Source organism: Equus caballus, chromosome 29, assembly GCF_041296265.1.
Source record: "Equus caballus isolate H_3958 breed thoroughbred chromosome 29, TB-T2T, whole genome shotgun sequence".
Taxonomy (NCBI): Eukaryota; Metazoa; Chordata; class Mammalia; order Perissodactyla; family Equidae; genus Equus; species Equus caballus.
Window position 1 is genome coordinate 16,682,523 of NC_091712.1, and position 15,933 is coordinate 16,698,455.

At 36.1% G+C, this 15,933-nt stretch overlaps 1 protein-coding gene across 19 annotated transcripts in view; it reads right to left on the reverse strand.

Moving 5' to 3' along the window:
• Window positions 1-15,933, reverse strand: part of CCDC7 (coiled-coil domain containing 7) — a 460,046-nt gene that overhangs the window by 202,817 nt on the left and 241,296 nt on the right. For 18 of the 19 annotated variants that reach the window (XM_070255438.1, XM_023632305.2, XM_070255443.1 and 15 more), the window contains one exon: window positions 4,295-4,405. In XM_070255438.1, the coding sequence (XP_070111539.1) occupies window positions 4,295-4,405 (111 nt within the window). Of the gene's footprint in view, window positions 1-4,294; window positions 4,406-15,933 lie in introns of those variants that run through there. The other variant, XM_070255455.1, reaches the window with a different exon arrangement.

Genomic DNA, 15,933 nt, shown 5'->3' on the forward strand with positions numbered 1-15,933 from the left:
TGAAAGAAAGGAGACATAAGAAAGAAATACATAAAGAGGAAAAAAAGAGAGAAAACGATTTTTTAAATGAAACATAGAAAACATAAACCAGAAAACATTTTAGTTGGAGACCTGTAAGAGGAAGGTGAGGAATGGGGAATGTAAGGGAAAGAATGACACTTTATAAATACTTTTTTGTATACTTATTACTTTTTGGAGAAGGTTCATGTTTATACATTCCAAAAATAAAATTAAAGACAAGAAAGAAGACTAAAACTGAAAGCAAACTTAATGAACCTACTGAAGGAAAAAATAAGCACGAACCCAAGTAACTCATCAACAGTATTTGACATACACCCTCAGTCTTAGGCAAGAGTGGGCTGCAAAAAACATTCACAGAAATTTTTAGTAGGTTCTTGTCCTAGTGGTATCAGCTAAGCAATTATGAAACAATTTTAGAAGTATTATGGGATTGAGCAAATGCATAAATATGTTGATGTTGTTCAAAGTCAAGACTCACACTGTGGAAGGACATACCCACATGAAATCAAGGAAAGTAAGAACAAGCCCTGAGGAGATGAACTGGAATCGAAGGTATCTGTAAGGACCATAATTTCTAAATATGTGTATATGCATATAGATAGATAGATAGATAGATAGATAGATAGATGTTCCAAGTAAAATCCTATATGTGATCATAGGCAATTACAAAAACTTTACCAGGCAGTCCTTATAGGGGAAAGCTTCCCAGACCCCAGTGACTTGATGTACAGCCAGTGCACTGCAGGCATGAGAGGTAGTTGCAGTCAAGGACTCAGGCTGACCCTTAACCTCCACTTCTAGCTGACCATGATCTTCCATGCATCCGCATTCTAGCCCAGGCACCTCCTTTCAGAAGCCTCCTTATGAGGGAGGGAGGCTCAGCTGAGACACTGCACTATTCATACGCCTCTATCAGACCACCTTATCAGGAGGACCTGGAAGACATCTTTCTCGGTCTGACTCCGTGTAAAGCACTTATCCACTCCAAATTCTGCCCCCTCTATCTTCCCCTGGGCCCAGGGTCCTTAAGACAGCAGGAGCCTTTTGGTGGAGCAGTGAGACGTTGCCCCTACACTCTCAGGTCTATGATGAGACACCTGACGCTTGCCCAGTACTGTTCTGTGGAAAAAATGGAAATCTGGTGGGGCTTCAGCCCTTTTCTGTCTAGACTCTTGCTTATACTATCACAGTAAGTGAATAAATGCCTAATTTTACTTTTTTGGTTTCTTATCTTAATTGACCAACTTGACAACTGGCAGTACTCTTGCTGACAAATTGGCACAGCGAGCAAAGTGGTCAATGAAATATAATGCCCTTCTGGAAAAGCAAAATCCCTGAGATCCTACAAGGCACTTTTGGGAGGTGTTAATGAAGACTTGTGTCACTCTTGGACTGTGCAAGTAGATCACTGCAAGCATCTGAGGATCCAGTGGGGCACTTTGCCAGTCATGCCAATGAGTCTTAGAAAGTGCTGGTGGATGCCATGGAGCACTCTTCGAAAGTTCTAATAGATTGTTAAATAAGACTTCCAATTTGAGGGAAGATTAGTCCTTCACTTTAACCTCCAAACTCTGGTGGAGTTCCTTTTGTGGGTCAAATTAGAGATCTAACAGAGGAACTATCAGAAAGCTAGGGAAGAAATTCCCTAGCTAATGGTTATAGTTCACCAGAGATGAGACCAAAAGCCATCAGAGACCCTGCAAGCTGAGTCGTACTCTATGACCATTGTTAACCCTAAGTCATGACACTGATGGACAGCACGTATTGCTGCAAGTTTTTGAGACTCAGGTCTTTCATGAAAAAGAATGTAAAGGCCCTTGGAATCACTTTACCCAGTGACTTGAAGAGACTTTAGAGACTTGGGTAGTTCACCTGCATGACGAAGAAGGCAATCTTGCTAAACTTAGTGAATGAGAATGGCATCTTGTGAGGTGCATTGGTACAGATTCCCTATTTCAGAGTGTGCTGACAGTGGCCACTTTGCCTAAAGACCGGGAGGAAAATGGGAAGGAATACAAAAAGATACAAAAACTGAGACTATCTCCATCCTTGGTTGGCCCTTTTTGGGCTCCAATAGTTTTGGCCCACATGACATGAGTTTCCATACTGAAAAACATGGATGGCTACCTTTCCAGAGAGTATAGTATCCTGGCTAGTCCTCCCGGTGGCCTCTTGGGCACAACTGGGAGTGAGAACAATAGATGACAAGATTGTCGACACTCAAATTTTTAGGTTCACTTTTGTCAATCCTATTGGTTATCAAGCTCAATAAAACTTCTTCACAAGGTGTGTCAATCAGTTGTGACACAATCAGACCTTAATCAACAAATTTTTGGACATGCAAAAATTAGCTGCTGTCCAGACAGAAAAGGAGGGATGTAAAAATGATAATAATGCACCTTCTACTGGATTATTCGGGCAATGGCCTGACTTAAGATCTATGGCTCTGACGACTATACAATGGGATCTCAAAGGAGTAGCTTGATGGAATCTCCACCAAGGTATTCATGGTTAGACTATGGTCCATGGAGGACACAACATGAAGCCCCACTAGGGTTCACATGGTTGTGACCAGTATGGATAATACAAGTGCTATTTCCTCTCCCTCAACCAATGAATCTTGAGACAAATCAGAGAACCCCATATACATTTACTCCCATCTCAGCTTTCGAAAATAAACAAGCTGGGCCTTTTGGATATTGATGTACTGGTAACTGTGATCCCCACAAGCCCCGGCACCAGGATGAGGGGGAAACAGATAACATGCTCAGGTTTGGGGGCACCACCATCAATAGAAACCTTTTCCAGGCCAGACTACAGAAGATTCTATTGTTATTGCCTCTACTACTGAATGTGTTATTGGTATAGATGTATTAACTATGTGACCCACCACTCACATTCACTTCCAAGTTCTGACGGGATTTGCTGCAGTTAGGGTATTTTAAAGGGTCATGTGGAAGATCTTGAGCCACCTAACTACCAGAACCTAGTATCAATATCTACCCAAAACAATACTGACTGCCTTGGTATAAAAAAGAAATAACTATCCTTATTGCTGAGTTTAAGGAAGCCAACTCTGTAGACTATTTCTCCATTCAATAGCCCCACCTGGCCTGTGCACAAAACTTTGAGTGCCTAGGGACTAAGTTGATTAAGACTGCACAAAGTGTTAGTGCCAACTTGGCACTGACATTATGACTGTCATAGAAGCTATTGTCCAAGATGAAGGAAATTGGTGTACAGCAACCAACAACTTGAACTCTCTTCAGCATCTCTCTTCATGCAAATGACCAGGATCAATTTACTCTTATGTAGAATTGGTTGAAAAATGCCACTAATGTCCTTTCACAAGGCTCCCTAAATTCCCCATCTGTCTTTCATCAATGGGTAAGGCAAGACCTGGGAAAAGTCCAGCTCACAGAGCGAATATTAGCTTTCTACTATTTTGATGACATTTTTTGTTGGGCGCAGACAAGTGCACCATCCAACAAGGATTGGACATCCTGTTGGTCCATATGAGGCAACATGGTTGTGCCATTAATAAAGACAAGGTACAAGGACCTATTATCCAAGTGAAATTCCAGGGTGTCATCTAAAAGGGACGTAACATCATAGTCCAGAGGAGATATCTGCAAATCTTTTGGCCCTCTCTTCCTCAAGTTATAAAACAGTGGTGGGACTCCTATTACCAACATATTCACATTCTACCCACAGGTATTTGATGGCACATATCTAAGGAGTTAGCATAAAGGCTATTACCGTTGAGTGGAGACCCATTCAACAAGATGCTCTGGAGGCCACCCAAGCTGCCTTCTATACCCCTGTGATCCTCAATTGCTTTTTGAGTTACTGATCTCATCAGTTACCCCTCTGATCTCAAACCGAGTATCTCTGTTCAGCCATTGGAGCCTATTGCAAAAAGACACTGAAATAGGTAAGAGGCACCCATTGATTTTTGGACCAGTAATCTCCTGGGGTTGGCTAAAAGGTTCACACCCTTTGTAAGCCAATTATTGGCCTGTTATTGCCCTTGGTGGACAGTGATCACATTACCCATAGGTATGAAATAATCATATGGTCAGAAATTCCAACCAACATGTATCAATAATTTTGCTCTTGCTCTCTAGTTATCTTAGAAGATTCACACTTTAAATCAACAAGGAAAATTTCTACAAAATATATGCTGAGATACATCTTCATGAACCAAAGAAAAGGGATTTCTGATGAGTTTAATTTAAAATAATATGACCTTATTTATAATTATTATACTTACTATTGAATCTTTCCTCTGTGGGAGTTCCTTGTTTCTTTATTTGCATTTGGGTTTTTGAAACTGAATCTTGATGTGCAAGCATAAGCTTTTCATCTGGTACTTCATCATGGGCTACATAAAGAAATGAATTTAGTCTACTAAACAGAATAAAATAGATCTATCGTGTATTACCTAGACTTCAAATTTATGCAAGTGTACAGCAAAATTTTCTCTCATGTTGACAAAGTTAAAAATAAATTACCATAATGCTAGATCTGATACAAAAATGGTAAGAAAAGTTTTAATGAGTGTTTTTGAAGCTCTCTCATTATTTAATAAACAGTTCTAGGAATTAAATATATTTGTAATAGTCTCTAGTTTCCTTGGGTTATTTATATTTTAGGTTAATATATAAGCATAAATCAAACAATGAAAATACATATATACAGGGTTACTTATTATAGCATAATTTTTAATTGCATAATATTCAAAACCACCTAAATGTTCAAGCATATGTTATTGTTTGAATAACCTAAGATACATACTATAAACTATGGTATGATATAAATAATAATATATAATGTGATACAAACAGTTGTACATACAGCTGTAAAATGAATGGAAAAGTTCTCCAGAAACTGACTTGAAATAATTTCCAGTAGAAAATGTTAAGCAAAAAATAAAAGTGAAAAAGTAGAGATCTAGTATGTTACCTTTGAGGTAAGAAAGAAAGGGAAATAAGGAGAAAAATAGAGAGACACTTGCCTTTACAAAATAAAACAGGAATAATAAACCAGAAAACAATGCAGATGGTTACTTACACGGAAGGGGTAAACTGGGGAATGTAGGGGAAAGGATTCATGAAAAGACCATCTCTCTTTCTCTCTCTCTCTCATATTTTTATTTTTAGAAACCGGTTAATAATACTCTACATATTCCAAAAAACAAATTATATTAACAAGGATAAGAAGAGGGCACTAACAATGAAAGCAACTTAAGAAATCAACCAACCAGGGAAAAAAAGGGGGGGGGGGGAACTAATCCAAGTAACTCATGAATACAGTATTATTTCCTCAGTCTTCAGTAAGAAAAATAAAATCATGATTTTTTTTGGTTGGAAGATTGGCCCTGAGCTAACATCCATGGCCAAACTTCCTCTTTTGGCTGAGGAAGATTAGCCCTGAACTAACATCTGTGCCCATCTTCCTTTATTTTGTACATGGGATGCTGCCACAGCATGGCTTGAGGAGTCGTGTGTAGGTCCATGCCCAGGATCTGAACCTGCAAACTCTGGGCTGCCGAAGCGGAGAACACGAACTTAACCACTATACCACCAGGCTGACCCCATGAAATCTTTTACTTGGTTTGTTTTTCTAGTGGTATGAGATAATAAATTCTAAAACAATTTTAGAGTCCTACAGAATTGATAAAATTAGCAAATATGTTGATGTTGTGCAAAGTCAGGATTCACACTATGAATGAAAGGATGCATACATATGAAGTGCGGGAAGGCAAGAACAAGCCCTGAGAGGATTGACTGGAATTGAAAGGATCTGTAAGAATGTATGATTTCTAAACATATCTATGTGTATATGCATGCATATATGCACATGTATGTAAGTATATGTGTGTATGAATATGTATATATGTGTATGTGTGTATATATATATATATATATATATATATATATATATATATATTTGTGTACATTTTCTAGTCTGTCTGCTCAATGCACTTAGAAGAAAAGACACCCCAATACCACTACGTTTCAGATCTTGGTTTCCAATAACATTTCCCATTTAAAACAATCAGGCCTTCTAGGAAAATTGGCTGATTTCAGCTACAAAGCAGGAAATGTACAAGATTAGCTTGGGACATCTTGCCATACTAAATAGCAGACATTGTCATCTCAATGACTACTAGGGTCATGTCATAAGGACATAGTGATTATCTTCAATAAACTCCTACTTGCCAATGCTAGGACAATTTACAGCTAAAAAATAGAGAAGAGCGTGAGCTATAAAACCCTGGAAAAATAAGAATACATGATTTCGTACCACTAGTGAATGACGAATGAAAGAAAAGAAATGGGAGCGAAGGTAGAACTCTTGCTTTCAATAGAATGCCACATACCAATTGGATGAACGTAGAAATGGTACTAGAGTTGGAAAAGCATCATTTTGGAACCTTCAAAGTAGAGACTAGTTCAGGAAAGAATTATGAATACATCCTAAATCAAGAAAATTTTGATAGAGAACAAGTCATTTGCATGATCTTAAAGACTCTTCCTATAGATTGCTTATTAGTAGCTAAGGAAAAAATAATAAGATAGAGAAATCAGAAAACACTCTGACCAGGTGATCATTATTAAAGTCACAAATTAATGACAGATGTACACAGTGTAGTTCTGGAAGTGACACCCTAAGAACAACATCAGACAAATCCAAAATGAGGAAACTTCTCTAAAGAGACAGTAGACTTTAAAAATTTTACTGTCATAAAAGACAAAGAAAAGCTAGGGAATATTCTAGATTAAAGAAGCCTAAAAACATAACAACTACATGTAATACCTGAGACTAAACTGGATTCTGTATTGGAAAGGAAAAAAGGTTATAAAGGATAATATTGGGTTAAAAAACAAACATTGGATGAATGGTAGATTAGAAAAAAATATTGATCTTATCTACTGAAGTTGAAAACTGTATTGTGACTATGCAAAGAATAGGAAATATATGCTTTAGTATTAGGGCTATGATGTACTCAGCTTCCTCTGAAATAGTTCAGAAAAAATATACATATCTATGTTATGCATACATATATAACATACTATATAAGAGAGAGCAAAAGATAAAGACAAAAAAGCAAATGGGAAAAAAATTTAACAATAGATTAATCTAGATGAAGGGTATATAGGTGTTATTTGTACTTTTTTTCACTTTTCTGTAAATTTAAAATTATTTCTAAATAAAGTCTTGAAAAAGGCATTTTTTTTAAATGAAAAAAGAGATAAAATGGATGTGAGAGAAAGTAACAAATACTGAAACTAGGCAAATGAGATTCAACATGTGGATAATAAGAGTCTCCAATAAAGAAAACTAAAGCAAAGGTATAAAGCAAAGCTTGACGTTCAAGGACAAAAAGGACAGGGAAACTGTTATTAACATGAAAAAACTCAAAAATATAGTTCCCATGAGTCTGTCCTGAAAAATATCTACCCTAGAATGAGCTTCATACAACCCAAATCTAGAGAGACAGCAAATAAGGACTGGTGATAAACATTAAATACATACTTGTAAAAGTAAGACTAAATGAAGGTTAAAAGAGAAAGAGTATAGTACGTAAGAGTTTTATGACATGTCAATACATATACAGCACAACTATTAAAAATTGTAGGAGAGAATGAAGAAGTCATATTCAAAAATATTTGACTATTCTCAATAATTATATGGAGTGAAAGTATTAATATTGTTATTCTGAGAGTGTTGTATATGTATTTTTTAATAAAGCAAATGAATAATTATGAAATTTTCTAATCCTATTATTCTCTGTACACTTAAAATGCAAGATTCTCAGTATGGAAGAAAGGAAATAAAGAACCAATAAAAAAGAAGTTAAAAAAATCTCTGTAGTACATTATTTGACTTGAAATTTTCTGTAAGAACTCATGAGTTGCCTTATTCTTAAAATGTGTGAATGTGTGTGTTTTCTATTTCCATCCAATGAAATGGCATATAAACAGTGACAAACCCTGTAGCAAAAAAAATAAAATACCATTTCCCACAAAAGAAATGAGAATTCTCAGAGAAACGGCTGATTCCATTTGGAAGCAAAATATGTACAAGATAAGCTTGGAATAGTTTGTCATACCAAATAGCAAGGAAGCTATCAAAGATGACTCAGGTCATGGCAAAGGTCTCAGGTACAAACTGAAGATCCCACCAGGCAAAGATGCCACAATTTGACCTTCCCAAAAGATAATAACTATAACTGATTGAAATCCATGTTTAAATGCATAAGTTCATGATGATATTTTTAAAATAATAATTGATCACTTTCAGAAAATTCATTATAATGAACACAGGTATATAAAGAAAAAGAGCCAAGTATTTACCCTGTTTATACCATATAATCAGTACCACTGAGTAACAAATTAGTAGATGACAGGAAGTGCCTCCTTATAATAGTATTCCAATTAATAAATTAAAAAACATAATAAAATTAGATTATCATCTTTTGGTAACTTCCAATAAATTAAGAGATATAGGTATTAAGTTTCAAGGGCTGCTAATGTCACAACAAGAGAGACAAGCAGACTCCTTAAGTCTCTCTATGAAAGGAACAACACAACCTATAATATTGACAAAGAAAGCAAACCTGAATCCAATCAAACCTCTGGATCCAGCTGCCAGACGGCAAAGGAACACAGGGAAAAACTGCACCATAATTATGCAATCAGGAAAATCCTGATTGTTAAAAATTCTATGGGGCAAATGCTCTGAGTTATGCAGTTCATAAATTATAAGGAAAATAGAGAGAGGAGAAACGATAAGAGACTTAAAAGATATATAAAATTTAAAATATGAGTCACACACTATAGTGTCTACAAAGGCACATTTGGGTGGTCAAACTATAAAGATGTGCAAAGAAGTGATTTAAGGTAAAAATCAGAAGAGCAGTAACTGTTGTGGAGACGGGAGGGCTATGATTAGACAGGGCGTGAAGGAGATTCTGGAATGACTGGTAAAGTTTTATTTCTTGATCTGGGTAATAGTTTGAAGGTTTTCCCCTTAAACACTTCACTAAATTTCACATTTATTTTGTGTGGTTTTCTCTATCTGCTTTATTTTCAGTTTTAAAAAGCTAAATTTCATAGAGGGAGGGAGTTGCATTGGATTCCATCAGGAACTTGTGAAAATGCTTGTCCTGGAACACTTTAAACTAATTCTCAAGTTGTACTGTCTCCGTTGATTATCAAAATAATTATTTGTTGTACATAATATTATTCCCTCATTTGTACATGAGAAAACTGAGGCACAGAGAAGGTAATTCGTTTAACCAGTCACACGATTAATCATTGGCTGAGCCTGAATTCATACCCAAGAAGTTTAGCTTCAGAGACTGAGCTCTAAATCACTATATTCACTTCCTCCAATGAATAAAAGAAATACAAAAGGAATATAAGCATAGATAATAAATAGAGGATATTTTAAAATTATAAGATGATATCTTATATATCTTTGTACCATAAATGATAAACAAATCTAATGAAGTAGATAACATTCTAACAAAATATAAATTATCAAAATAAACTCAATGAAATGTAGAAAACTTGAACAAACTAATGTCTTTATGATATCGACCCTGATATCAGTTTCCCCACATTAAACCCAGCATATATGGGGTTAAAACCAAAACACTCATTCCTTGCTTACTGTCTGGCTTCCTGGCTCCAGAATCCACTATCCTCCATGGAGACAGACACCGCCAAGGACAAGCACTTGAACTATCTCCTCCCACAAAGAGATACGGGCTGGTGGGAAAGCTGCTGACCAGCAAGGTCATGAGCTCCCTCCTCTCTGCAAGTGTCTCAAGGCCAAAGACAGGCTGGTGGGAAAGCTCCGACCAGCAAGGCCATATGCTCCCCCTCCCCTACCTAAAGCCCCAAACAAAAACCCTTCCTTTTAGCTTTTTGGGGAGTTTGGGATTTGAGCGTTAGCTGCCCTCTCTCCTTGCTCAGTGCTGTGCAAAAATAAAATTCCTACTTTCTTCCACCACACCTGGTGTCAGAGATTGGCTTGCTGCGCAACGGGTGAGTGAACTCACTTCAGGTTTGGTAACATTTACAGGAAAATATTGAAAATCTACCATGAGAAATGTCACAAGATCAAAGAGTTTTAAGCGAAATTTCTATGAAACCATCAAAGATTACTGAATATCCATGTTATATAAGCCATAAAATTTCTAGGAAAACGTGGATTTTATCCATTTCACTTTATAATATAGTATTCTGATGCCAAAACTACAGAAGGATAGAACATAAAAATAGAAGAGTATCATTTACTAATTGTATAAATTGAGATAGGTTAGACTATGCTGAAGTATCAAATAATTGTAAAATTCCAGTGGCTTAAACACAAAGATCTATTTCCTGCCCCTACTACATGTCAACTGAAGATTACCTAGAGGTTCTGTTCCACATTTTCACTCTGAAAGTAGGCCTGATATAAATTCTGCTATCTGCAACATTCCTGATGATAGCAGCAAAGGAAAAGAGAGAATAAGGGGAAGTACACAGTGGCCCCTAAAGCTTCCACACATGATTGATTCATACTTCATTGACCTAAGAAAATCACATGGCCACATCTAAGTTAAGTCAGGAAGGTGACATCAGCAAGATGGAAGAATAGGAAGCCCTAGATCCTCTTTCTCCCCATGGAGACACCAATACAATACCAGGACTGACTCCCTTTGTGAGAAATGCAGAGATCAGTGAGAGGCTTTTGCACACTGGGTGAAGATGAATCAGTCACATTGAAGCCAGAGGGAAATTTGTGACACCCTCTAGCAATAATCTCTCCTCCCAACAAAGCACCAGTCAGAAAATACTGCCAGCTCCCAGCTTCTCCCTGGGGAGGGAAGGAAAAGATTGAAACATACGTCCAAAGTTCTGACTTTTGGGGGCTGCCTGAGGGACTGTTTTCTGTCTGGCCTGATCTCAGCACTGACAGAAAAGGGTCCAAGGTTGGGAGCTTCTGAGAAGCAAAAGTGATGTTATGAAGTAGTACACACTCACTGGTCATAGACCCTCCCTCCAGCTCAGTGCAGAACAAGGAGGCCAAAAACCCAAATCCCAGCTTCTTTCTGGGGAGGGAAAAAATAGAATATTCTTCCACATATCAGCTTTTCAGGGGGATGACTGAGGCACTAGCTTCTGTATTGTCTGTCTTGAAGTGCTGATGGGACTCAGCATACTCCAGTTGCCTAGGGACCACTGAGAACAAAGACAACAGTTTGGATTCATATGCACACAATGCCAAAGCCCCTCTCTCCAGTTCAGTACAGCACAATTGGGAAATCAGTCCCAGCTTCTCCCTGGAGAGGAAAGGAGAAGACTCAAATATACGTTCAATGTTCATACTTTTCAGAGAACCATCCAAGAGACTAGTTTCTGTCTTGTCTTGTCTCAGAGCATTGCCAAGACTCCACATATAGAATATGCCTGGGGACTGCTGAAAACAAAACAAACAAAAAAGATTTGGTGGTGTGCTGCCACTCCTGAGGACCTGTAGAAGCTCAGACAGACACCAGAAGGGGCAAGAGATCATGAACTCCTGAGAAAAAAGGGCAAATATCTCTATTTAAGAATTTATATACACAAGTCTAGAGAAGAAACATCCACAGAACAAGTCTAAGAGGTCTCCATAATCTCTAGCCAGGCTGAATGGTGAAGATCTTCCCCTGTATGAATCCAGCCTATAAGGACTGGGGGAGGGGTAGTTTTTCCAATGTGCAGACACCACCACAAAGTGTCAAGGAACAAGAAGAAAGAGGGAAACTTGACCCAATAAAAGGAACAAAAACAAATCTCCAGAAACCAACCTTAAAAAAATGGAGATATATGAGTCACCTGACAAAGATTTCAAAATATTCATCATAAAAATGCTCAGCTACCTCAGTAAAATGTTGCATGAATGAAATGAATATTTCAAAAAAGAGACAAAATACTTTTTAAAAAACAGCACAAAAATGGAAATTTTGGAGCTAAAGAGAACAATAACTAAAATGAAAAATTCATGAGAGGGGTTCAACAGATTTGGTGAAGCAGAGGAAAGAATCAGCAGACTCAGTGAAGGTCATTTGAAATTATCCAATCAGATAACCAGAGAAACAAAAGAAAAAAATAGAAATGTAAAGAATTTAAGGGACTAAAGAGATATAATAAAGCAGACCAATATACACATTACAGGAGTCCCAGAGGAGAAGAGAGACAGAAAGAGGCAGAAAGTTCACTTAAAGAAATAATGGCCCAAAACTCCTCAAATCTGGGGAAGCAAATTGACATTCAGATTCGAGAAGCCCAAAAGTTTTCAAAAAGGAAAAACCAAGATATTGTCCACACCAAGACACATTATGATCTAAGTAGTAAAAGTCAAAAGCAAAGAGAATTTTGAAAGCAGCAAGAGAAAAGTGACTTCTTACATACAAGAAACACTTACAATACTAGCGTCAGATTTCTCAGCAGAAAACTTGCAGGCCAGAAAAGACTGGGATGATATATTCAAAGTGCTGGGGGGAAAAACTGCCAACGAAGAATACTATATCCAGCAAAAGAATCCTTCAAAAATGAAGCAGAAATAAAGACTTTCCCAGATAAACAAAAGCTAAGGGATTTTATCACCACTAGACATACCTTAAACCAAAGAGAATCATTCAAGTTGAAATGAATGGAAGCTAAACAGAAACACAAAAGTATACAAAAGTGTAAAGCTCGCTAGTAAGGTAAACACATAGACAAAGACAAAATACTGTTATATTGTAACGGTAGTGCATAAATCACTGTTAATTCTGGTATACAGGTTAAAAGACAAAAAGTATTTTAAAAACTATAATTATAAAAATATATCAATAAATACAAAATATAAAAAGACGTAATTTGTAACATGAATAACAAAGAAGGGGAGTAAAAGAGCAGAGTTACAAAAAGAGCAAGTACCCACAGAACATTATCTAGAGTAGATCATATGATACGTAACAAAACAAATCTCAGGAAACTCAGGAAGATCGAAATCATACAAAGTATGTTTTCTGACCCCAGTCGCTTGAAACCAGAAATCAGTAACAGAAGAAAAACTGGAAAATTCACATATAAGTGGAAATTAAACAATACACTCCTGGACAACCAGTGAGACAAGGAACAAATGCACAGGGAAATAAAAAATTATCTTCAAACAAATGAAAATGGAAACACAGCATACCAAAACTTAGGGGATGGATCAAAAGTGATTCTAAGAGGGAAGTTTATAGCAATAAATGCCTATATTAAGAAAAAATATCTCAAATAAACAACCTAACTTTACAACTAAGTATTAGAAAAAGAATAAAAAACCAAGACCAAAGTAATCAGAAGAAAGGAAATAACAAAGATTGGAGCAGAGATAAATGAAACAGGGACTAGAAAAACAACAGAAAAATCAATAAACTAAGAGCTATTTTTTGAAAAGTTAAACAAAATTCAGAAACAAAATTGAGAAACATTTATCTAAACTAAGAAAAAATAAAGACTCAAATAAATAAAATAAGAAATGAAAAAGGAGAAATTATAACTGGTATCACAGAAATAAGGATAAGAGACTACTATAAAAATTGTACACCAAAAAATTGGATAACCTAAAAGAAATAGATAAATTCCTAAAACATACAACCTACTAAGACTGAATTATGAATAAATAGAAAATCTGAACAAACAATAACAATAAGGAGATTGAATCCATAATCAAAACCTCCCATCAAAGAAAAGCCCAGGATCAGATGGTTTATTGGGGAATTCTACCAAACATTTAAAGAAGAAATAATACCAATCTTCCACAAAGTCTTCCAAAACTTGAAGAGGAGGGAATACTCTCAAATTCATTTTACGAGGCCAGCATTACCCTCATATCAAAGCCAGATGAGGACATTACAAGAAAATAAAACCACAGGCCAGTATCTTTGATGAATATAGATGCGAAAATTCTCAACAAAATCCCAGCAGATAGAATTCGACAGCACATTAAAAGCATCACACATCATGATCAATTAGGATTTACTTGTGGAATGTAAGAATGTTTCAACATACAAAAGTCAATAAATGTGATTATCACATTAATAGAATGAAAGATAAAAATCATATGATCATCTCAATAGATGCAGAAAAAGCTTTTGACAAAATTCAACATCCTTTCATGATAAAAGCTCTCAACAAATTGAGCATAAAACAAACTTACCTCAACATAATAAAGGCCATATGACAAACCCACACTGACATCATAGAAACCCAACTCACAGAAACCAAGAATAAAATAGTGGTTACAATGGGTTGGTGGATGGGAAAAACAGGGAGATGTTGGCCAAAGGGTACACATTTCTAGTTGTAAGATAAATAAATTCTGGGGATCTAATGTACAACACGGTGACTACAGTTAACAATAGGGTATTATATACTTAAAAGTTGCTAAGAGAGTAGGCCTTAAATGTTCTTACCACACAAAAAAGGTAATTATGTCAGGTGATGGATGTGTTAACTAACCTTATTGTGGTAATTATTTTGCAATCTATTTGTATATAATCATCATGTTTTACACCTTAAACTTATACAATGTTATATATCAATTATATCTCAATAATTATATCTCAAAAAAGAAAACGGAAAACTTATTTGTCAATCATAGCTGGAAAAAAACCTCAAAAAATTAATAAAAGAAAATCAGTACAGAAAATAAGTAAAAGAAAGCCAGTCTGTAAAGACAAGGAGAGGAGATCATTTTTCAAATGCACAGACACTGAAACAACTGCCAAGGAACAAGAAGAACCATGGAAATATGGCATAAAGAAAGATAGAAAAATGTCTCCAGAAACTGACCTTATAATGTTGCTGAGGATTTCAACACTACTATAGAACAACAAATGTATACAAACATGCCACCCAATAGCAGAAGAATACACATTGTTCTCAAGTGCACACCTAACCTTGTCCAGGATAGATTACATGTGAGGTTACAAAACAAGTCTTAACAAATTTAAGATTCAAATCATACCAAGTATATTTTTCTACCACTATGGAATGACACTAGAAATTAACAGCAGAAAAACTGGAAAATTCACAAAGATGTAGAATTTATAAAACACACTTTTGGGAGTTTTTTGGTGAGGAAGATTGGTCCTGAGTTAACACTTGTTGCCAACTTTCTCTTTGAGCTTGAGGAAGATTGTTACTGAACTAACATCTGTGCCAATCTTCTTCTATTTTGTATGTGGGATGTCACCACATCATGGCTTGATGTACAGTGTGTAGGTCTGTGTTCAGGATCCAAACCTGTGAACCCTGGGATGGTGAAGTGGAGCATGTGAATTTAACCACTACACCATCAGGCCAGCCCCATGAACACACTTTTGAACAACTAATGAGACAAAGAACAAATCAAATGGTAAACTAGAATAAATCCACATGTATATTGTCAATTAATTTAGGACAAAAGAGCCAAGAATATGCAATGAAAAATGGACAGTTTCTTCAATAAATGATGCTGGAAAAACTGGACAGCCATATGCAAAAGAATAAAATTGGACTACTGTCTTATACTGTACACTAAAATTAACTCAAAATGGAGTAGAGGTTTCAATGTAAGATCTGAAACCATAAAACTCCTAGAAGAAAACACAAGTGGTAAGCTTCTTGACATTGGTCTTGGAAATGACTTTTTAAATTTGACACCAAAAACAAAAGCAAAGGCAAAAACAAAAATAAACAAATGAGACTACTTCAAACGAAAAAGCTTCTGTGCAGCAAAGGAAACAATAACAAAATGGAAAGGCAACCTACAGAATGGGAGAAAATATTTGCAAATCATATATCTGATAAGGGATTAATATCCAAAATATATAAAGAACTCATATAACTCAAT